Source organism: Stegostoma tigrinum, chromosome 33, assembly GCF_030684315.1.
Source record: "Stegostoma tigrinum isolate sSteTig4 chromosome 33, sSteTig4.hap1, whole genome shotgun sequence".
Classification (NCBI taxonomy): Eukaryota; Metazoa; Chordata; class Chondrichthyes; order Orectolobiformes; family Stegostomatidae; genus Stegostoma; species Stegostoma tigrinum.
The window spans coordinates 36,072,967-36,095,670 of record NC_081386.1 but is presented as its reverse complement, the minus strand read 5'-3'; the positions used below and the strand labels follow the sequence as shown (position 1 = coordinate 36,095,670).

At 43.0% G+C, this 22,704-nt stretch overlaps 1 protein-coding gene across 3 annotated transcripts in view; it reads left to right on the top strand.

Annotated features, from left to right (window-relative positions):
• Nucleotides 1-22,704, top strand: part of pde8a (phosphodiesterase 8A) — a 131,269-nt gene that overhangs the window by 92,121 nt on the left and 16,444 nt on the right. For all 3 annotated transcript variants that reach the window (XM_059639175.1, XM_059639177.1, XM_059639176.1), the window contains exons 16-19: nucleotides 14,850-14,985; nucleotides 16,594-16,792; nucleotides 19,262-19,479; nucleotides 21,934-22,072. In XM_059639175.1, coding sequence (XP_059495158.1) covers nucleotides 14,850-14,985; nucleotides 16,594-16,792; nucleotides 19,262-19,479; nucleotides 21,934-22,072 — 692 coding nt within the window. The remainder of the gene's footprint in view (nucleotides 1-14,849; nucleotides 14,986-16,593; nucleotides 16,793-19,261; nucleotides 19,480-21,933; nucleotides 22,073-22,704) is intronic.

The following is a 22,704-nucleotide window of genomic DNA, read 5'->3' as shown; positions in this document are numbered from 1 at the left end:
GTCAGTCTGTAACATCAATTTAGATCCCAATTATCTGCTTTTGCTCAGTGTTCCTTGATACCAGTGTCCAATTTATTTTCAGCCATTAGGCAGGAAGATCAGGATTTCCACTTGCCTTTCTGTGTGGCAGAAATGTTCAATCTCATGACCTTACACTAATGTTAAGATTCTCCCTTTTTGCTCTGAAGTTCCCGCCAGATGTCAGTTTTCAGCATCTGCCCTATTGAATCACATAAACAATAGGGCAGATGCTGAAAACTGGCTCCAGATAAATGCAGCCTTTAATATTGAAAAATGAAATATGACACTCACTTGAGGAGATGTTAGGCCAGATGACCAAAGCTGATTCAAAGATTAAAATCTCAAGAAGGGTCTTAAAGGAAAAGAGTGAGGAGGTGGGATTTGGGGAGGGAATTCAGTTTGGAGTCCAGGTAGATTTTTTTTTTCCCGTAATCATTTTGTGGGATGTGGGCGTCGCTGGCTGGCCAGCATTTCTTCCCATCCCTAGCTGCCCTTGACGGTGGTGGTGAGCTGCCTTCTTGAACTGCTGCCTTCCTCCTGCTAAAGGCATGGGCATGATTGAGTCAGAGTAATGCAGCATGGAAACAGGCCCTTCAACCTAACCGAGTCCATGGTGCCCACTCAGCTAGTTCTAATTGCCTGCATTTGGCCCATATCCACCTCAACCCTTCCCGTCATGTACCTGTGCAAATGTTTTTTAAATGTTGCTATTGTACCTGCCTTAACCGCTTTCTCTGGCAGCCCATTCCATATATGCACCACTCTCTGCATGAAGAAGTTGTCCCTTAGATCCTCCTCAAGTCTTTTCCCCTCTCAACTTAAGCCTGTGCCCTCTAGCTTGCAATTCCCCATCCCTGAGGAAAAATACAAATGTATTCGCTGTATCTATGCCCCTCATGATTTTGTGCACCTCAAAGCCATTCTCAATCTCTGACATTCCAAGGAATAAAGTCCTGTCATGACCAACCTCTCCCTTTAATTCCACCTAATAGCCTTGGCAACATTCTTGTAAATCACCTTTGCACACTTTTTCCAACTTAATTATGCCTTTCCTATAACAGGGTGACCAAAACTGTACACAGTACTCCAAGTGCAGACTCACGTCATAAGTTGTACAACTTATGACATAATGTCCCAACTCCTATACTCAGTGCCTCAACCAATGAAGGCAGGCATACTAAATGCCGCCTTCACTATCCTGTTTACCAGTGATACTGCTTTCAATGAACTAAGTACCTGTACTCCTCAGTCCCTTTGTTCCACAACACTCTTTGGGACCTTACGTCCTATCTTGATTTGACTTTCCAAATTGCAACACCTCATACTTAGCTGTACGGATTGCATTTGTCAATCCTCAGCCCACTTCCCCATCTGATCAAGGTCCCTCTAATTTTTGATACCCTTCCTTACTATCAATGTTACCTCCTAATTTTGTATCATCTGCAAACTTGTTAATCACTCCTTGTACGTTCACACTCAGACCATTTATGTAAATAACAAAAAAAAACAAAGGTCCCAGCACCGATCCATGTGGCACACCACTGGTCACAGGCCTCCAGTCCAAGAGACAACCTTCAATCATCACCCCCTCCTTCCTACCATTGAGCCAATTTGAATCCAACTAGCTAGATCCTATGTGACCTAACCTTCATGACTGGTCTCCTGTGCTGGACCTTGTCAAAGACCTTACTAAAGTCCATAAAGACAACATCCACTGTCCTACCCTCATCCATCCTCTTGGTTACCTCTTCGAAAGACTCCAAAAGATTTGTCAAATGTGACTTCTATGCTGACTATCCCTAATCAAACCTTGACTATCCAAATAGTGGTTGATCCTGTCCCTGCGTATCCTCTCCAGTAACTTGCTCACCACTGATGTCAGGCTCTCTGGCCTGTAGTTCCATGGTCTGTCTTTGATACCTCTCTTAAACAATGGAACAAGATTAGCCACCCTCCAGTCTTCCAAAACTTCAACAGTGGCTAAAGATGAAGGAAAAATCTCTGCACGGGCCTCTGCAATTTCTTCCCAACCTCCCACAACATTTGCTTTAAGGCTGCAAATACCTCCTGCTCTGGTAATATGTTTGCATCCCAAAACATCCCCACTTGTTTCCCCTTTTTCCTTAGCATCCATGATTCTTTTCTCAGGAAACACCGAGGAGAAATATTCATCAAAAATCTTGCCCCGTTTCCTGTGGCTCCACAGATGGCCATGCTGACCTTTGGGGGAACCTATTCTCTCCACCCTTTAACTCTTTTATTATAGCAGTAGAACCTCTAGGGATTATCTTTAACCTTACCTGCCAGATCCATCTTATAGCTGCTTGTTGCTCTTCTGATTTCCCTCGCAAGTGTGCTCCTATGCTTTTTATAGTCGTCTAGGGATTTACATGAGCCCAATAGCTTAAACCCAATGTGTGCTGCCACCTCTTTCAAAGAACAAAGAAAATTACGCACAGGAACAGGCCCTTCGGCCCTCCAAGCCTGTGCCGATCAAGATCCTCTGTCTAACCTGTCATCTATTTTCTAAGGGTCTGTGTCCATTTGCTCCCCGCCCATCCATGTACCTGTCCAGATACATCTTAAAAGACGCTAACGTGTCTGCGTCTACCAACTCCCTGGCAACGAGTTCCAGGCACCCACAACCCTCAGCGTAAAGAACTTACCACACATATCTCCCTTCAACTTTCCTCCTGTTACTTTGAACTCATGACCCTGAGTAATTGAGTCCCCCACTCTGGGGTGGGGGGGGAACTTCTTGCTATCCACCCTGTCTTTACCCCTCGTGATTTTGTACACCTCAATCTCCGTCTTTCTAATGAAAATAATCCTAATCTACTCAACCTCTCTTCATAGCTAGCACCCTCTATACTAGGCAACATCCTGGTGAACCTCCCCTGGCACCCTCTCCAAAGCATCCACATCCTTGTGGTAATGTGGAGACCAGAACTGTACACAGTACTCCAAATGTGGCCAAACCAAAGTCCTATACAACTGCAACATGACCTGCTAACTCTTGTACTCAATACCCTGTCCGATGAAGGAAAGCATGCCGTGTGCCTTCTCGACCACCCTGTTGACCTGCGTTGCCACCCTCAGGGAACGATGGACCTGAACACCCAGAGCTCTCAGTTCATCAATTTTCCCTGGGACTTTTCCATTTACTGTATAGTTCACCCTTGAATTAGATCTTCCAAAACGCATCCCCTCTCATTTGCCCGGGTTGAACTCCATCTGCCATTTATCTGCCCAACTCTCCAGCCTATCTATATTCTGCTGTAATTCCTGACAATCCCCTTCACTATCTGCTACTTCACCAATCTTAGTGTCATCTGCAAACTTGCTGATCAGACCACCTACACCTTCCTCCAGATCATTTACATATATCACAAACAACAGTGGTCCCAGCACAGATCCCTGCGGAACACCACTGGTCACAGGTCTCCAATTTGAGAAACTCCCTTCTACTACTACTGTCTCCTGTTGCCTAGCCAGTTTTTTTTATCCATCTAGCTAGCACACCCTGGACCCCATGTGACTTTACTTTCTCCATCAGCCTGTCATGGGGAACCTTATCAAATGCCTTACTGAAGTCCATGTATATGACGTCTACAGCCTTTCCATCATCAATCAACTTTGTCACGTCCTCAAAGAATTCTATTAAGTTGGTAAGACATGACCTTCCTTGCACAAAACCATGTTGCCTATCTCTAATAAGCCCATTTTCTTCCAAATGGGAATAGATCCTATCCCTCAGTATCTTTTCAACCACTGACGTCAGGCTCACCAGTTGATAATTACCTGGATTATCCTTGACAACATTAGCAAGTCTCCAGTCCTTTAGGACCTCACCCGTGTCTAAGGATCCTGCAAAGATATCTGTTAAGGCCCCAGCTATTTCCTCGCTTGCTTCCTTCAGTACCCTGGGATAGATCCCATCCGGACATGGGGACTTGTCCACCTTAATGTCTTTTAGGATACCCAACACTTCCTCCTTCCTTCTGTCAACGTGACCTAGAGTAAACAAACATCTATCCCTAACCTCAACATCCGTCATGTCCCTCTCCTTGGTGAATACCGATGCAAAGTACCCGTTAAGAATGTCACCCATTTTCTCTGACTCAGCGCATCACTTTCCTTCTTTGTCATTAAGTGGGCCAATCCTTTCTCTAGTTACCCTCTTGCTCTTTATATATGAATAAAAGGCTTTGGGATTTTCCTTAACCATGTTTGCCATGTCTTCTCTTAGCCCTCTTAATCCCTCGTTTCAGATTCTCTCTACATTCCCGATATTCTTGCAAAGCTTTGTCTGTCTTCAGTCGCCTAGACCTCATGTATGCTTCCTTCTTCCTCTTGACTAGTCTCACAATTTCACCTGTCATCCATGGTTCCCTAATCTTGCCATTTCTATTCCTCATTTTCACAGGAACATGTCTCCCCTGAATGCTAATCAACCTCTCATTAAAAGCCTCCCGCATATCAAATGTGGATTTACCTTCAAACAGTTTCTCCCAATCTACATTCCCCAGATCCTGCCAAATCTTGGTATAGTTGGCCTTCCCCTAGTTTAGAACTCTTCCTTTAGGACCACTCCCATCCTTGTCCACGAGCATTGTAAAACTTATGGAATTGTGTTCGCTACTTCCAAAGTAGTCCCCTACTGTAATATCAACCATCTGGCCGGGTTCATTCCCCAACACCAGGTCCAGTATGGCCCCTTCCCGAGTTGGACTACATACATACTGCTCCAGAAAACCCTCCTGGACACACCTTACAAATTCTGCTCTGTCTTGACCCCTAACACTGAGTGAATCCCAGTCAATGTTGGGAAAATTAAAATCTCCCATCACCACCACCCTGTTTCTCCTACACCTTTCCATTATCTGTTTACATATTTGTACCTCTAGCTCACGCTCGCTGTTGGGAGGCCTGTAGTACAGCCCCAACATTGTTACTGCATCCTTCCTATTTCTGAGTTCTACCCATATTGCCTCACTGCTGGAGTCCTCCATGGGGCCCTCCTTCAGTGCGGCTGTGATATCATCTTTGACCAGTATTGCAACTCCTCCACCCCTCTTGCCTCCCTCTCTATCCCACCTGAAGCATCGATATCCTGGGACAACACGTTGCCAATCATGCCCTTCCCTCAACCAAGTCTCAGTCATAGCAATAACATCATACCTCCAGGTACCGATCCAAGCCCTAAGCTCATCTGCCTTGTCTACTACACTTCTCGCATTAAAACAAATGCACCTCAGACCACCTGTCCCTTTGTGTTCATCATCTGCTCCCCGACTACTATTCCCTTTAGTCACACTGACTCCATTACCTAGTTCCCTACAGGCTTTCGTTACCACCTCTCTTCTGTCCAATATTTGGTTCCCATCCCCCTGCCACATTAGTTTAAACCCTCCCCCACAGCATTAGCAAAAGCACCCCCAAGTTCCAGTCTGGCTCAGGTGTAGACCATCCAATTTGTAATAGTTCCACCTTTCCCAGAACCAGTTCCAATGTCCCAAAAATCTGAACCTCTCCCTCCTGCACCATCTCAAGACACGCATCCATTCTGGCTATTCTTTCATTTCTGCACTGACTAGCATATGGCACTGGTAGCAATCCTGAGATTACTACCTTTTTGAGGTCCTACTTTTTAACTTGGTTCCTAACTCCCTAAATTCTGCTTGTAGGACCTCGTCCCGTTTTCTACCTATATCCTTGGTGCCTGTATACATCGTGACAACTGGCTGTTCACCCTCCCGCTTCAGAATGTTCTGCAGCCGATCGGAGACATCCCTGACCCGTGCACCTGGGAGGCAACATACCATTCGGGAGTCTCGCTTTCGACCACAGAACCACCTATCTACTCCCCTTACAATTGAATCCCCAAAGACTGTAGCCCTCCATTCTTTTTCCCACCCTTCTGTACAGCAGAGCCAGCCACGGTGCCATGAACCTGGCTACTGCTGCCTTCCCCTGGTGAGCCATCTCCCCCACCAGTATCCAAAACGGAATACCTGTTTTGGAGGGAGATGACCGCAAGGGACGCCTGCACTGCCTTCGTGCTCTTCCTCTGCCTTTTGGTCACCCATTCCCTTTCTCCCTCAGCAATCCTAATGTGCTAAACTAGCTGACCGTGCCATTCACCACCCCCTCAGCATCGTGTATGCTCCAAAGTAAGTCCATCTGCAGCTCCAGAGCTGTCATGCGGTCTAACAAGAGCTGCAGCTGGATACACTTCCTGCAGGTGAAGGCGTCAGGGACATCAGCCACTGCCCAAATAAATGAAGACCGCTCCCACTCGAGGTAAGCTTTTCAAAGTGGGAAAAACCTTACCTTCCCGGCAGCCTCCTCGTGCTCTCTCGCTCTCCTCCCAAAAATGACCAAAGCCTCAATATCCCTCGTCTGCCAGGGATTGTGGAACCTGCCAGCTTTTCCCTTCACCCTGACAGGGACATACAGTCTCTGGACTTCTGATATCGCACTTTTGAAAGCCTCCCATTTGCCAGTTGCTTGTTTTTCCGTCAAACAGACTCACCTAATCAACTGCTGCTAGATCCTACCTAATGGCCCCAAAATTGGCCCTGCTAAAGTTTAGCACCTTTTAACCTGTGGACCAGTCCTATCCTTTTCCATAATTATGGTGACTGGACCCAAAGTGCTCTCCGACTGATGCTTCAGTCACTTGCCCGACCTCATTTCCTAAGATGAAGTCCAGTGTTGCACCCCACTAGAGGGTAGAGCTGAATACATATTGATTCAGGAAACTTCCTTGGAGATACTTAACAAGTTTCACCTCATCTGGGCTTTTTGCACTCTGGGTGGCCCAATCAATTCAGGGGAAATTAAAATCTCCAACCAATTATTCAACAGGTGTCTGCAATCTCTCCACACATCTGTTCCACTAGTATTCACTGGCTATTTGTGGTTCTATAATACTGTCCCAACAGAGTGACTGTCCCCTTGTTTCTAGCTCTGACCATATAGCCTCATTCGATGACCCCTTCAGATTATCCTCTCTAAGCACTGTTGTTATGTCCTCTCTTATCAAAAGGGCAGCTCCCCCTCCTCACTTACTTGTACTTCTGTCACACCTGCAGCTTTTAGTTCCTGGATCATTGAACTGTCAATCCTGCCCTTCTCTCTGCCATGTTCCTGTTATGACGATAATATCCCAGAGCTAATCAGTGCTCTGAGCTCATCTGCCTTGCCGGTCAGACCTAATGCTTGAAATAAATACACTTTAAACCAGAAGCCTTTTCCCTCCCTTTACTGTGCCCCTGGCTATCCTGAAGAGTGAACTTGCCCTTGATGGTTAATGTACTTCCCCTGACTTTTCAATGGCCCCTCCCTTATTCAGAGCCCACATCCTACCAAACTAGTTTAAACCTTCCCGGTTAGCACTGGCAAATCTCCCCACGAGGATATTGGACGTCCTCTGGTTCAAGTGCAACCCGTCCCTCGTGTACAGGTCAATTCTACACCCTGAAGAGGTCCCAATGATCCAAGAACCGAAAACCCTGCTCCCTACACCAGCTCCTCAGCCATGCATTCAACTGACCTATCTTTCTATTTCTACCCTCACTGGCGCTTGGCACTGGGATAAATCCAGAGATCACTACCCTTGAGGTCCTGCTTTTTATACTCATTTCACAGGATCCCGTCCCTTTGCCTGCCTGTGTCATTTGTACTGGTGTGCACAATGACCTCTGGCTGTTCACCCCCTCCCTTCAGAATGTTGTGTAGTCACTCGGACTTCCTTGACCCTGGAACCCAGGAGGCAACACACCTTCCTGCTGCAGCCACAGAATCTCCTGTCTGCCCCCCTCACAACTGAGTGTCTGATTTCTCTGTCTGACTGCATACTCTCCCCTTGAGCCTCAGAGTCAGTCACAGTACCACTGACCTGACCAATACTGCTAGCCCCTGAAAGATGCTCCATAATTGACATGGCAGCATGGTGCTTGGAGTCTGGCAGCATGGTTAGCGCTGTTGCTTCACAGCACCAGGGACCCTGGTTCGATTCTACTGTCTGGCGACAGACTGTGCGGAGTTTGTTCGTTCTCTCCATTTCAGCATGGGTTTCATCCAGGTTCTCTGGATTCCTCCCATAGTCCAAAGATGTGCAGATTTATGTGGATTGGCCATGAGAAATGCGGGGTTAGTGGGTAGGTCTGGTCGGATGCTGTTTTGAGGCTCAGTATGAACTCAGTAGGCAAAATCGCCTCCTTCCACTCTGTAGGGATCCTATGATCTTAAGTGGAAATAGATGCTATTGGAGAAGAAATGCAGAATGAGAGGAGGTTGCTGATCGGGCTGTAACTAACTGGAGTTAAAACAAGAGGAATTAACTGTCAGTCTTAAATCTCAGACCAGGCCAGAAGTTTCTGATAGGTCAGGGCATTGCCTAAGGGATGCAGTTGAGTTTCACTGTCTCCATGACCCCTTTATTTGAAGAGGGGGCGATGTTTGTGAAAAGTTGAGATAATTGTGATATGCTTGCTTGATTTTGGAAAGGCAAATCGGGGCAGAACTTATACACTTGATGGTAAGGTCCTGGGGAGTGTTGCTGAACAAAGAGACCTTGGAGTGCTGGTTCACAGTTCCATGAAAGTGGAGTCACGAGTAGATAGGATAGTGAGGAAGGCTTGCCCTTTATTGGTCAGTCCATTGAGTTTAGGAGTTGGGAGTTCCTGTGCAGCCGTACAGGACATTGGTTAGGCCACTTGTGGAATACTGCGTTCAATTCTGATCACCCTGCTATAGGAAGGATGTTGTGAAACTTTTAAAAGGGTTCAGAAAAGATTAACAAGGACATTGGCGGGTGTGAGTAATAGGGAGGGGCTGAATAGGCTGGGGCTATTTTCACAGGAGCGACTAAGGCAGATAGGTGACGTTATAGAAGTTTATAAAATCATGAGGCACGGATAGGGTAAAAAGACAAGGTCTTTATCCTGGGGTGGGGGACTCCAAAACTAGAGGGTGTAGATTTAAGGTGAGAGGGGAAAGATTTAAAAGTGACCAAAGGAGCAACTTTTTCGCACAGAGGGTGCAGTGTGTATGGAATAAGCTGTCAGAGGAACTGGTGGACGCTGGTATAATTGCAGCATTTAAAAGGCATCTGAATGGATATATGAATAGGAAGCGTTTAGAGGAGCATGGACCAAATGCTGGCAAATGGGACTAGATTTATTTAGGATATCTGTTTGGCATGGGTGAGTTGGACAGAAGGGTCTGTTTCCGTGCTGTACATCTCTATGACTTTGAGCCTAAAGTCCTTTTCCCTACAGATGAGTATCTATGTATGCACCTTCAGGCATTTATCACACTTTGGGACCAACTAATGATGGTAAATTGGGGACAGTCCTGATGAAGGGTTTCGGCCCAAAATATTGACTTTGTTGTTCAAATGCTGCCTGACTCTCTTTTTTGTTTTTTAGCTCCACATTTACTGACTGTTCTTAAAATTGGGTTATGGTATAAATGTTAGCACAGTCTAAATTATTTATTAAATTATTTGTAAAGCAGCATCATTCTAATGGTTGGTACACTTTTCTGAAGCTTGCGATCACAAGCTAGTTGAACATGTGTAGCCTACTGCTAATGGTCAGTGGGACATAGTGTTCGACTCATTCTGCCACTCATTGGAACATATGTATTTGGCATCACACTGACATTGAAATTCTCATATCACATTATTATGTGTGGTAGGCAAAACATCTTTTTGGCTTGGCAGCAGCATCCAGTTAAAGGGAAAATTCACTTTCAGATTTACTGCACGATATCAATGTGAGACAGCTAACATTTATTGTTGCAACCCCGTAAAAGCCAATATGCTTTTCCTGAAGTCAAAAGCCAAACAAAGCACTCTTTTTGGGGCCGGGGTGGGGAAACAGTGTTCCATTTGCCTTTTTGTTTCAGTGCTAATCTACAAGTACAAAGGTACTAGGTGTGCCCTTTTGATCCCTTTGCTTCTTCACAGCTTCCAGGCTGGAACATAACAGGAGTAAGTCGTGCAGCCCTTCTGGTTGGTTATGCCATTCAGAAGTTCATGTTTGATCTACGTCCACCTGTTTTGAAAACTTCAAAAGCTTTTTGCAGAGTGGAAATGCAAATTTCACCCACTCACTCAATACTTGCTCTGAACACTCTCACTTTGCCCATTCCTTATCCTATCACCATCTTAACAACCAGTCAGATTGCGCTATTTATTCCTTTGCACATGGAGGATTAAAAAACCCTGTCTTCATAAATTAATCCGTTGGCCCAGTATTATTCCGGTTATTTTTTTTTAAATTTATTCATGAGCCATGGGTGTTACAGGTTTAGCCAACACTTATGGCCCACCCCTAATTGCCCAGCTACATTACTGCGGACCTGGGCTCTCATGTGGGCCAGACCAGGTAAGGACTTTATTCCCTAAAAGATGTTAGTGAACCAGATGGTTTTTACAACAATCAGCAATGGTTACATGATCACTAAGGCTAGGTTTTTATTCCAGACTTGTATTGAATTCAAATGCCATCTACCATGATGAGATTCTAGCCCATGTCCCCAAGACATTAACCTAGGGTTATCGCCAGTCTAGTGACATGACTATACCGTTACCACCTTCAATATTGTTGGGATGCCTGCGAGGCCAAAGTATATTTTTTGAGGTGCAGTGGGTGGAATTGAATGTAGTATGTTTGTTTTAATCTTCAGAATTTGTACATAAAGCTGAAAAAAGGCTTCATCCTCGCTGTGTCTTTGAGCTGACTCGAGATAAAGGTCAACAATCCATTAACCTTAATTATTTCACACATCTGCTCACGAACTGGGTGATGTTTGTACTTGGGCCTGTAAAACAGTTTCCAAAAGCGCAATACTCGATGCTGGAAATCTAAAATAACCGCAGAAAGTGCTTGAAACACTCAGCATGTCTGTGATTCTGAATAAAGATCAGGTGTTGCTAGTATTCTAATTTTTCACTGTTTTAATTGCACCACTGAATGGTTACGGCATAGAGGACAGTCATTCAATTGGTCATTTCTGTGCTGGTCCTTTTGAAGGAGCAGTTCACTTGGGGCATCTCCCCGATAGCTCTGTACATTTTCCTTTTTTTTTGTTGGAGAATGATTCCATTTCCTTTTGAAAGTGCCACCAGATTGTTAACTACCTGCTGAACGAAGAACATTTTTTCATCATATTGCGCTGACTGCTCCTGCCAATGATCTCAAATCTGCTTACTCCTCTTGATTCTTCTACCAATGGTAATAGCTTCACTCTAACGTCTGTTCCAGACTCAGTATGATTTTTAAATGTCTTTATCGTAAGAGCCATAGGTTTAAGAACAGAGGAGAAAGTTATAAAAGTGACCCAAGGGGCAGCTTTTTCACGGGGGTGATGTGTATATGTAATAAACTGAAAGTGGTGGAGGCAGGTACGGTTACAACGTGTAAAAGGCATCTAGATGGATATGAGTAAGATAATAAAATGTGAGGCTGGATGAACACAGCAGGCCAAGCAGCATCTCAGGAGATGCTGCTTGGCCTGCTGTGTTCATCCAGCCTCACATTATATTATCTTGGAATTCTCCAGCATCTGCAGTTCCCATTATCTCGGGTATATGAGTAAGAAGGGTTTGGAGCGTTACGGACCATATTCTGGCAATGGGACTAGATTAATTTAGGATATCTGGTTGGCATGGATGAGTTGGACCTACGGGTCTATTTCCATCAGAGATAATGGGAACTGCAGATGCTGGGGAATCCAAGATAACAAAGTGTGAAGCTGGATGAACACAGCGGGCCAGGCAGCATCTTAGGAGCACAAGAGCTGATGTTTTGGGGCTGGACCCTTCATCAGAGAGGGGGATGGGGAGAGGATTCTGAAATAAATAGGGAGAGAGGGGGAGGCAGACTGAAGATGGTGCAGTTCTCTGTTTCGCAATAAACAACTGCACCTCCCAGTTGCGAACCACTTTAACTCCCCCTTCTCATTCCTTAGACGACACGTCCATCCTGGGCCTCCCGATGCCACCCGAAGGTTGCAGGGACAGCAACTGATATTCCGCTTGGGAACCCTGCAGCCCAATGGTATCAATGTGGACTTCACCAGCTTCGAAATCTCCCTCCCCCACTCCATCCCAAAACCAGTCCAGCTCGTCCCCGCCTCCCTAATCTGTTCTTCCTCTCACCCTATCCCTTCCTCCCACCTCAAGCCACACCTCCATTTCCCACCTACTAACCTCATCCCGCCTCCTTGACCTGTCCGTCCTCTCCGGACTGACCTATCCCCTCCCTACCTCCCCACCTATACTCTCCTCTCCACCTATCTTCTCCTCTATCCATCGTCGGTCTGCCTCCTCCCCCCCCTCCCCCTCTCTCCCTATTTATTCCAGAACCCTCACCCCATCCCCCTCTCTGATGAAGGGTCTAGGCCCAAAACATCAGCTTTTGTGCTCCTGAGATGCTGCTTGGTCTGTTTCCATGCTGTTCAGCTCTGATTCTGTAACTCCTAAGTAATAGGAGCAGGTGTAGGCCGTTCAGCACCTTGAGTCTGTTTGCCATTCAGCAGGATTGTGGCTGATCCAGTTTTCCTCACGTCCACTTTCACTCCCTGTAACTCTTGATTTCCCCCTACTAATCAAGAATGTGTCTATCTCAGCCTTAAATATGCGCAAGCACTCGGTCCGCACAGCTTCCTGGCAACGAGTTCCTAAAACACTCAACCCTCTAAGATAAGAATTTCTTCTCAGATTGGTGCGTCTCTGTTCTGTGACTATGTCCTCCGATCCTACATTCTACTATGAGCAGAAGCATCCTGTCAGCATTTAAGAATCCCATGTGTTTCAGTGAGATCACTTCTCATTCTTCTAAGCTGCAGTGAATAAAGTCCCAACCTGTTTAATCATTGCTCATAAGACAATCCATCCATACCAGAGATCATCTTGAATCTTCTCTGAATTGACTCCAATGAAATTATATCTATCTTTCATTAAGGGGACCCAGACTGTTCTCAGAAGTCCAGATGTGATCCCACCAGCCCCTTCTACATATGTGTTCAAACTTCCCTCCAACATGCTTGAAATAAGGGCTAGCATTCATTAGCCTTCTGATTACCTCCTGTATTTGTCTGCTACTTCTATATACAAGCACCTCATGTCCTTTCTGTGAGCTTTCTGCAGTTATCCTCCATTTTAAATAATACTCCGTTCTTCAACTTCATATGAACAACTTCGTATTTTCCCTCATTGTACTCCATTTGCTGACTTTTTACTCATGCACTTAACCTATCAATATCTGTCTCTAAATTTTTTTGTACCATCGCAACTGCATTTCTCCTTTATTTCTGTGTCATCTGAAAATTTGACAACAATGTATTCACTTCCTTCCTTGCAATCATTAATATTTATTGTAAACAGTTGTGGTCCTAGCACTGATCCCTGTGGGAACCCCCCTGGTCACAGGTTGCCAACCTGAAATAATCTGTTATCTCCACTCACTGTTTCCTGCCCATGAGCCAATTCTCTGAAGGTGCTAATATACTATTACCAACACCGTAGGCTTTTATGACTTAACTTCTTGTAAGGCACCTTGTTGAACAGCTTCTGGAAGTCCAAATACAGCGCGTTTAGATCATGATAGATTCCCATCTATCCACTCTGAGGTTTCCTTGAGAAACTAATAAATTAGTCAAATATGACTTCCCTTTCATGAAGCCATGCTGACTCTGCTTAATTAGATTGATTTGCCAAATATGTGCTGCTGTTACTTCCTTAAGAATTGATTCCAATTCTTTTCCAACAATAGATGTTAGGCTACTTATAGTTACCAGCTTTTTGCCTCCCTGCCTTTTTGAGTGGAGGATTCAATATCGTTTTTCCATTCCGATTCCAATCCAATCAAATTGCCCCTCAACCTTCTCTCCTCCAAAAAGAAAGTCCTAACTTTTCTAACCTATTGACATAAAACTACTTCATTTCAGATTCCTAACTGCTTGCCATTTCGGATCTGGTCTAATGCTGATCCAAAGCAGATGATCTCGCACTTTTTTTACATTGAACTCTGCCTGCCATAATTATGCCCACAACTCAATGTCTGAATGTTTCAGTGCTATTTACATTGTCTACATAGCCTCTGATCCTTTATCCAGGCCACTTTGAAATATAGTGGGAAACAGAGGCAGCGTCATGGGGCGAATGTCACTAATCACTTCCTGCCATTCGGAATGTATACCTGTGACCTCAACAGTCTGTATACAACCTTTTGTAACCAATTCTAATCCAAAATAATAGGTTGTCTCCCAAATATGTGTTTTCACTTTTATCAATGAGATGTAGTTGAATACCACCTTGATGTCCATATAAATAACCTCAATAGATACACCCTGATTGACCAGTATTACCTGTTCAGGGGGAAAAAATTCTGTTGTTTTGACATGATTTCACCTTTATAAAATAGAACTGGTTTCTCTGAACAGCTAAACTAAGCATTTTGTTTGAATGCTTAGTTATTCTGTCACTGCCTTCACTGAATGACTAATCTACATTTTCCTAGTTTCTCTCCTGCAGTCATTAAATAATGGACTGAATTACCCACCATTGATAAGATACAATATTTTGATTTCAGTTTCTCAAGATTTAAAGTACACACCCTTGTGTGACTCCACATTGAACTCCTGGCTTTTATTTATAACTGACTACTGCTATCCACAAAATTTACTGTGCAAAGCTCACTTAGTGTCATGTATAAACTAAAACTATATTTAACTATTCCCTTTGTAATTTGTGTGTGGTTGATTATGTTTAGTCTTTGATTACTGACTTTCTTTGTGTCTTTTTCCCTCAGATGCTCACACTATTCACACTCACTCTCATATTCCTGTCTCACTGCATGATATCCCTCCAAGGATAACTGAAACCATGGAGAATGAGGACTGCTGGGACTTTGACATATTTGAATTGGAGGCTGCAACTCACAAAAGGTAAATTGAAATTATTGGAGTGATGGGCACGTTAGGCAGAGTGTGGGGATAGGTGGCACAGGCACTGAAGGTCGGAGAAACTCAGCATGTCTGGTAGGTCTGACATTTTGAGTCAGTATGATTCTCCGGTTCTGAAGAAATGTTAACTTGCTCTCTTGCTGTCTCTGTCTTCACAAATACAGCCCGACCTGCTGGGTTTCTCCAGCATTTTCTGTTTTTCAGATTTCCAGTATTTTGCTTTTATTTGGGGGATAGATGGCAGTTGGTAACATCTGAAGCTGTCTAGGGTAAGATATCTTTGTAGAATTGAAATAGCATACTTCAGCTAATGCTTTAAGAAAAATTTGAAGAACTGTTAAAGACTCCCTCTCTCTCTCTCTCTCTCTCCCTCTCTCTCTCTCTCTCTCTCTCTCTCTCTCTCTCTCTCTCTCTCTCTCTCTCTCTCTCTCTCTCTCTCTCTCTCTCTCTCTCTCTCTCTCTCTCTCTCTCTCTCTCTCTCTCTCTCTCACTCCCTCCCACCCACATGATCTTATTGAGTGGTTCGACAGGCTTGAGGACCAGAGAATCCAGTTCCCAATGCTATGTTTGAAGTAAACAAACTCTAGCTTAGATAGGAACAATTTCTGAGCTCAGTTAGATTACTACCTTCTAATCCTGGGCAATACTTATGATGTGCAAGTTGATTAAAGCCAAACATGCAAGCTAATCAGTATCCAGTGTTCTGAAACTGTTTAGAACTGACAACTGCAACAGTCTTGCTCATTGAATGCGATAAGTATTTCCCCACGCATCAGTGTAATCGTTTTCGTGCCAGTAATCTTCGCTTAGATTTGTATCTGTGTTTATTAAGGAATGTTTTTGGAATGCTAATGTTTGACAATGTGTAATGTTGGTTGACTGGACAAATTATTCAGCTGACCCCCACATCATTTAACACCTCGTGGATTTGAGCCAAATTCATTGGGAACGTTGTTGGTCAGAATTGTATGTTGCAAGATGTGTCATCTGAGAAATGGAATTTTTGTGGAATCTATCACACATCCTGACACTAATCCCACTGACAAACTGTCTACAGAGAAAGCAGGGAAATGAAATACCAAAGGTGAAATTATTGTTACCAGACCTATTATCAGGAACAGTACTGAGCCAGCGAGTTTTGAAGATTTGTAGCTCAGGTTGAGGTTCTGGATGTGAGTTTGCTCGCTGAGCTGGAAGGTTAGTTTTCAGACGTTTCGTCACCATACTAGGTAACATCATCAGTGAGCCTCCGAAGTGCTGGTGTTATGTCCCGCTTTCTATTTATCTGGTTAGGTTTCCTTGGTTGAGTACTGAGCCCTTTAAAATATATTCAAATGTACTTGCCCTAAAATTATTCTGAAATTATTAACTGTTCCCCAAGGTTAACAGAAGTACTAGAATGCTATGAAGCAAGGTTTCTTGTTACGCCTTTGATAATGCTTTTTCTTCGCTTGGAGTCAAGAATATTGCTTATGATGCATGGTGGAGGCAGGAAAAGGATTTCATCGTGGGGGTGGAGTTGTAGAATGTCCTCATGATAGAATTAAACATTTCAGTAGACATTCTCTAAACCTTTCATCTTTTAACTAGGCCTCTGGTCTACCTTGGGCTGAAAACATTTTCACGCTTTGGAGTCTGTGAATTTTTAAACTGTTCCGAATCAGTATTACGTTCCTGGTTACAAGTTATTGAAGCAAATTACCACTCCTCGAATTCTTACCACAATTCAACACATTCTGCTGATGTACTGCATGCAACTGCTTATTTCCTTTGTAAGGAAAGAGTTAAGGTGAGTTGAAGTATTGCATAATAGATGAGAATTTCCTTTCCGTCAAAAAGGTTTTCTGTTCCTCTTTACACCCTCAACATACAGCAATGATATTAGTTTTTTGTTCTAAATTTGTTCTCAGGATGTGGCTGTCAGAATCCTGGAAAATTCCTACATTGATTTGTCTTCCCGAAGAACAGAACTAAACTTTGAATACTATGTGCGCTACTTTATAAGATTTAGTTTGACAATGAAATTAATGAGCTATATTTTTAACTTTACCCAAGGTTTATTACAAAAGCAAAAGAAGCTGAGTTGTGACTTGATGGAGGATTGTGCTTTTCATTTGATCAAGTTTTATTGACCCTCAAGATCTGGAAAGGTCCAAATCACACAGAGCTACATTTCAATTCTAGCAGTGTGTGCAAAGAGGTAGCTTACCACGTGAACTAAAGGGCTAAAACCTTTGCAGAATCTGAGACCCAGCTGTATATAGGGGAAAAAAGCTGCTGAGTACTGAGGCCACTCAAAAGTGACGTTGAAATATTTCAGAGCTGATAGAATTCTGAGTGAATGTTTCTCTGGATTTGTGAAGGTAGATTGTTAAATTACATCTTTTGTAATTGGCCATTTAAATAATAGAGGTTGTTATTTACTTAAGTCAGCCTCTCATAGGCTTTGCTGTGTATAAGAAAGTATAAGAGAAGATTCCCCAAGGACGGAAATTGTAAAGTTTTGAAGGATTGTATTGACAAATGTGATGTTTCCTGGAATATGACCAAGGGTAGTACTGTAGATGTCTTACATCCATCCAGACTGTAATAGTAATGTTGTGCTTTAATAAAAATGCTCAGACATTAGTCTGTGTTAAGTCTTTCTTGTACTGATTAGCATATAAACACTCGTCATTTAAGGTTAACAGTTTGCTTAACTCAATCAAATTCTGAAATCATTCAATCAGTTGACAGTGATACGCTGAATTTCGATGTGATGGTGTTTGGCAGGTCAGCATTCATTATCTGTTTCTAGTTGCCCTCAGCAGCTGGTGTTGAAACTTCCAAAGCACTGCATTTCCTCTGGCAATCATGATGTCAATGGTGTTGGGGAATTGTGCACGAGAAATTGACTGCAGAGGTATATAACACTCTGTGTTTCTCTCTCTGGAGACACTCTGAGACCTGCAAAGATTCTCCAGTAGATCCTAAGATCCTCTCTGATGAAGGTTCTAGGCCCGAAACGTCAGCTTTTGTGCTCCTGAGATGATGCTGGGCCTGCTGTGTTCATCCAGCCTCACATTTCATTATCTAAGATTCTCCAGTACTACTTTTTTATGCAACATTGTTTGGACCACAGCTTGAGTGCTGTGTGCAGTTCTAGTCTGCACGTGACAGGAAAGTTGTGATTGTGCAATAGGGTTAGGGTTACATGTACATGATTTGCCAGGATCGGAAGTATTCATTAAGAAAAAGATCAGTTAGGCTGGAGTTGCTTTCCTTGGAATGGGGCAGATTTCAGTGGTAATTTTATTAGGTTTGTGAAATTGACGAGCCTAGGTAGAGTACGTGGCGACAACCAATTCAACTTCAAAGAAAAAAACAAAATACCAAGGAACATATATTTAAAGAAATTGCATAAGGATCTGAGGGGAGCTGGTGAAACATGTTTTCATACTGAGAGTCTAGATCCTAGCACCTGAAAAGGCTTAGAGAGACAAGCTGTCACCATATTGAAAATAAGAAATGGCAGCCAAAGTTGTTTATTTGGCCCCTTGAGCCTGTTCTCCCAATTCAGTAAGGTCATGGCTGATCTGATTGTGGCCTTCACTCTACTTTCCTGGCTATCTTTGTAACTTTTGAATCACTTCAAAGTATTTGGGTATGTATGTGAAAAGCTGTGTCCTACAGTGCAATAGACTTAGCACAAGACCATTTAATGGGCTTGTAGCTGGTCTTTGCCTGGGACAGGCACTAATTGTTCTTGTATATTGTAAAGTTTCTATGGTTGTAAATATACTAACTTAATGCTACGCAAAATACATTTGAAATTTTAGTTAACAAGGTGTAGAGCTGGACGAACACAGCTAACCAAGCAGCAGCAGAGGAGCAGGGAAGCTGACGTTTTGGGCCCAGACCCTTTTCTGAAGAAGGGCCGAATTGTTGGCTTTCCTGCTCTGCTGCTTGGCCTGCTGTGTTCATCCAGCTCCACACCTTGTTGTCTCGGATTCTCCAGCATCTGCAGTTCCTACTATCTCTGAAATTTTAGTGCCAAGGCTCTTGAATTTCTGTTAATTATCCTGTGTTTCAGCTTGTGCCTTAACTCACCACTTGCCCTGTGATCAACGTTGTGTCAGCCTTTGCTGTATTTCAGGGACATGAGTGAAAGAGTCCTGTGTTAACTGCCTTCATCCAATCTGTTTTGTCACTTAAATTTCATGTTACTGTCCAGCTGAATGTCTTCAGACTGTATTTTAAACATTCTTTGTCTGTTCAGCAAAGTTTGGACCGGACTGATGAGGTGGCAGCTCTTATTGCAGCCACAGTGCATGATGTTGATCACCCTGGCAGAACAAACTCATTCCTGTGCAATGCAGGCAGTGAGTTGGCACTCCTTTACAATGACACAGCCGTGCTGGAGAGTCACCATGCAGCATTGGCATTTCAGCTGACCACACGTGATGATAAATGTAACATCTTCAAGAACATGGAAAGGTAAGTCAGAACTGTTCAAAAGGGCCCTATTCATGGTTATACATAAAGATTTACTCTGCTAACTTTAGTAGAAAACAGTCTTGATGTAAAAACTTGCTGGTTGTTTGCAGCATAAGCTACTCCAAACTCTGTCCAAAATCACATTTAATCAGGTACGTTTTTAAAACTAAATTTGAAGAACTGTGAGGGTATTATCAGTGATGAGCTCTTTCTTTGGCATCCTGAGTTTGTACCTGTTGCTTCAGTCTAATGTAGCCCAACGTTAGTACCATCTTTCTGATAACACCTTGTTGCTATCATGTCCACCTTTCAAACTTCATTTTAGCAACCTAAGGAGGAATGAAAAGTGGCAGTATGTCCCACTGGAATATCAGTGGTAAGATGAAATTATTGTTGCATTTATATAGTGTCTTACATAACCTCAGGATATCCTAAAATGTTTTACAGATATGTCGTTTTTGAAGTATGGTCACGACTTTAGTTTGAAGAATTTGGGGCTGTCATTTGGTACTTAGTCAACATTAGCAGCAATAAGATAAATGAACAGATTGTTTTGTGATGTTGGTTGAGCTATCTATACATCAAACCAATTTCACTGATGTATTGAATAGATAAAAATCAAAGGATGCAGAAGTACAGTTTAACAAAAAAACTTACCTCTCTTGTTAATGACAGGTATTAGTATGGTATACTTGGGAAGGAGTGACATAGTTGTCCAGAAAGCTTGTGCTTGTAATGCTGTGAATTCCAGCTGTCAACTGCAGACTAGTTGCAAGACTTTGCTTCTTTTGCAGGCTTATTGAATAAATCCTGCCTGAGGTAATGAGGGAAAATACAAGCTTTGCAGTGAAAAGGATTCTGGAAAGAACAAAATAACTTCTATAAATGAGTGTTTATAGCACAAAATTCATAATTCAGTTTGAATTTCATAATCTTACACGAAAGGCTTACGGGGTTGTCTCGTTTGGGGGATACAACCGTTAGCTTTGTGCAGTAACAGTGTATTTTATATGATTAAGATGTACAGATGGGCAATGAGAATTCACCCTGCATGTGTGACCCATAGTATATCTGACTGTACATAACTGGATGAGATAGTGTGGAGGAGGTTACATCTTGGACCTGGTCTATATTTAACTGAGACTTGAGGAAGGAATTTATTATATTAAATGGGTTACTTTGATTTATAGACGGATCTTGACTGTGTAGAATATCTGGGCTGTTTACTGACTATTTGTGGTGTTTGTAGTAGATCAAGACAGTTCATCCAGCTTTCTGTAGCTAGGATTCTTCAGTAAGGAAACCAGCTCCTCAAATGTCAGTTGTAGATTTGGAACGAAGGCACAAGGGGGAAGCACAGAGGAATTGTTGCTCCATACTAGAAGGGTGTGAGAAGTCAAGCCCAAAATTCAGAGGTCAGAAATTTTCAAGCAGGCTGTTCTGCTGAGTATGAGTTTAATTTGTCATAACTTGAAGAAAAGGTCTATATGAATAAAACACTTTAAGCGAAAAACCATTCTCTTTTATCAATTGTTGATATTATATAGCGTTACAAAGCATTAACCAGCCGGAACATTTTAAGTTCACATTTTATACCTATTGCTGTTATCATGCTACGTACACACTTCCAGAGAATTGAGAATTCTTCCACCGTCTTTCCACCGAAACCTGTGCAATCCTGCTGCAACAGAGGAGTCACTAAAGATTTTAGCTGAGGGTGCTGAGTTGTCAGCAGTTGAGAATGTTTTGGCTGAATTGCTAGATTCTTGTGGGTTTTGTCGTCAGCATTTCACATCCCAGGCCCTAGGTTGCACTTGCTTTTTGTTTGGTTGCAATATGAATCTGGTAAAGCTAATCAATCATGTTTTGTTTTCTAATTGCAATTAGATTTTTTTTCCCCCCCCCCCCTTGTATATTAGAACTTTCCTGTAATTTATTTTAAGACCTAGGTAGAGACCTTGTGGTTTTGTTTTGGAAGTTGCTGCTGACGTGATCATTAATGTTGTACTGGTTGACCATCCCCAGCTGCATCCTACGTATAGTTTAGCACATTCAAAACTCTTCTGTCTGATCCAACTTGCCTGTTTTATCTGTGATTGACCTCCGTTTTCGCTTGGCCTGCCAACAACTCAAAAATTGTGAGAATTTTAACATTTAAATCCTTGCATGGCCTTACCCTTCCCATGTCTACAACATCCTTCAACATTTTTGCATTGTTCCAGTTTTATTCCCTGTTTCCTTCCATGTACCTTCACTGTGACTTCTGAAGCCCTTTTCATAAACCTCTGATCTCCTCTTTTAAAATGCACTTTGAAACCTGACTTCTGGCCATCTGTCTTTATTCCCTGTCAATATGGTTCAGTGTCTGATAATGCTTTTTGGGGAAATTTTCTTATTAGAGGAACCATATCAATGCAAGTTACTGTTCAATTGTGAATGAACTTTTTTGACCAGGAATGAATATCGGACACTCCGACAAGCTATCATAGATATGGTCCTTGCGACAGAGATGACAAAACACTTTGAACATGTCAACAAGTTTGTAAACAGCATCAACAAACCTTTGGCTGGACTGGACGATAACGGTTCTGGGGTAAGAATGGAGAGACCTTCTGTAATGCCCATGATTGCTTAGGATCGGATCACAATAGGACATGCAACAATGCAGTCGTTCACACCTTACATTTGTAGATTTTAGAGTCTTTACATCGTACGAGTAAAAATCAAGATTGCTAGGTTGGTTTCAGCAACAACCATGAGAACTTCAGTTATGAACTGCAGCTGTGTAATTCTCAATTTACTTTAATCCCAGAAATGTTTATATGCCAAGGAATATTTAATGGCCACTAAGAGTCAGTGTGTGCGCTTTTGAGCATGCATAGCAGATCAGATGAGCAGAGGCAAGTGTATGTGTGTGCAAGTATGGAGACTGAAATACATTTGTATGTAATGATACATGAGGGGAAGGAACAGGTAGAAGAAACCTTATGCATTAGATGGCTAATCATTGACCCCTGCCTACCATACTGAACAGATCTTGTCCAGCAGCTCAAAGGTGTCAGCAGCGGCCAGGATTCTGCTGTTACTTGAACTTACACAAAATCTGAGTGTCGCATTGAGGTAATAAGGCTCTCAAATAATGTGGCAGTTCCCTGATGCCCACCACCACTAAACTTGCCCCTCCCCACTCAGTATCTTTGTGACCCTTTAATTGTTTCTTAGCCT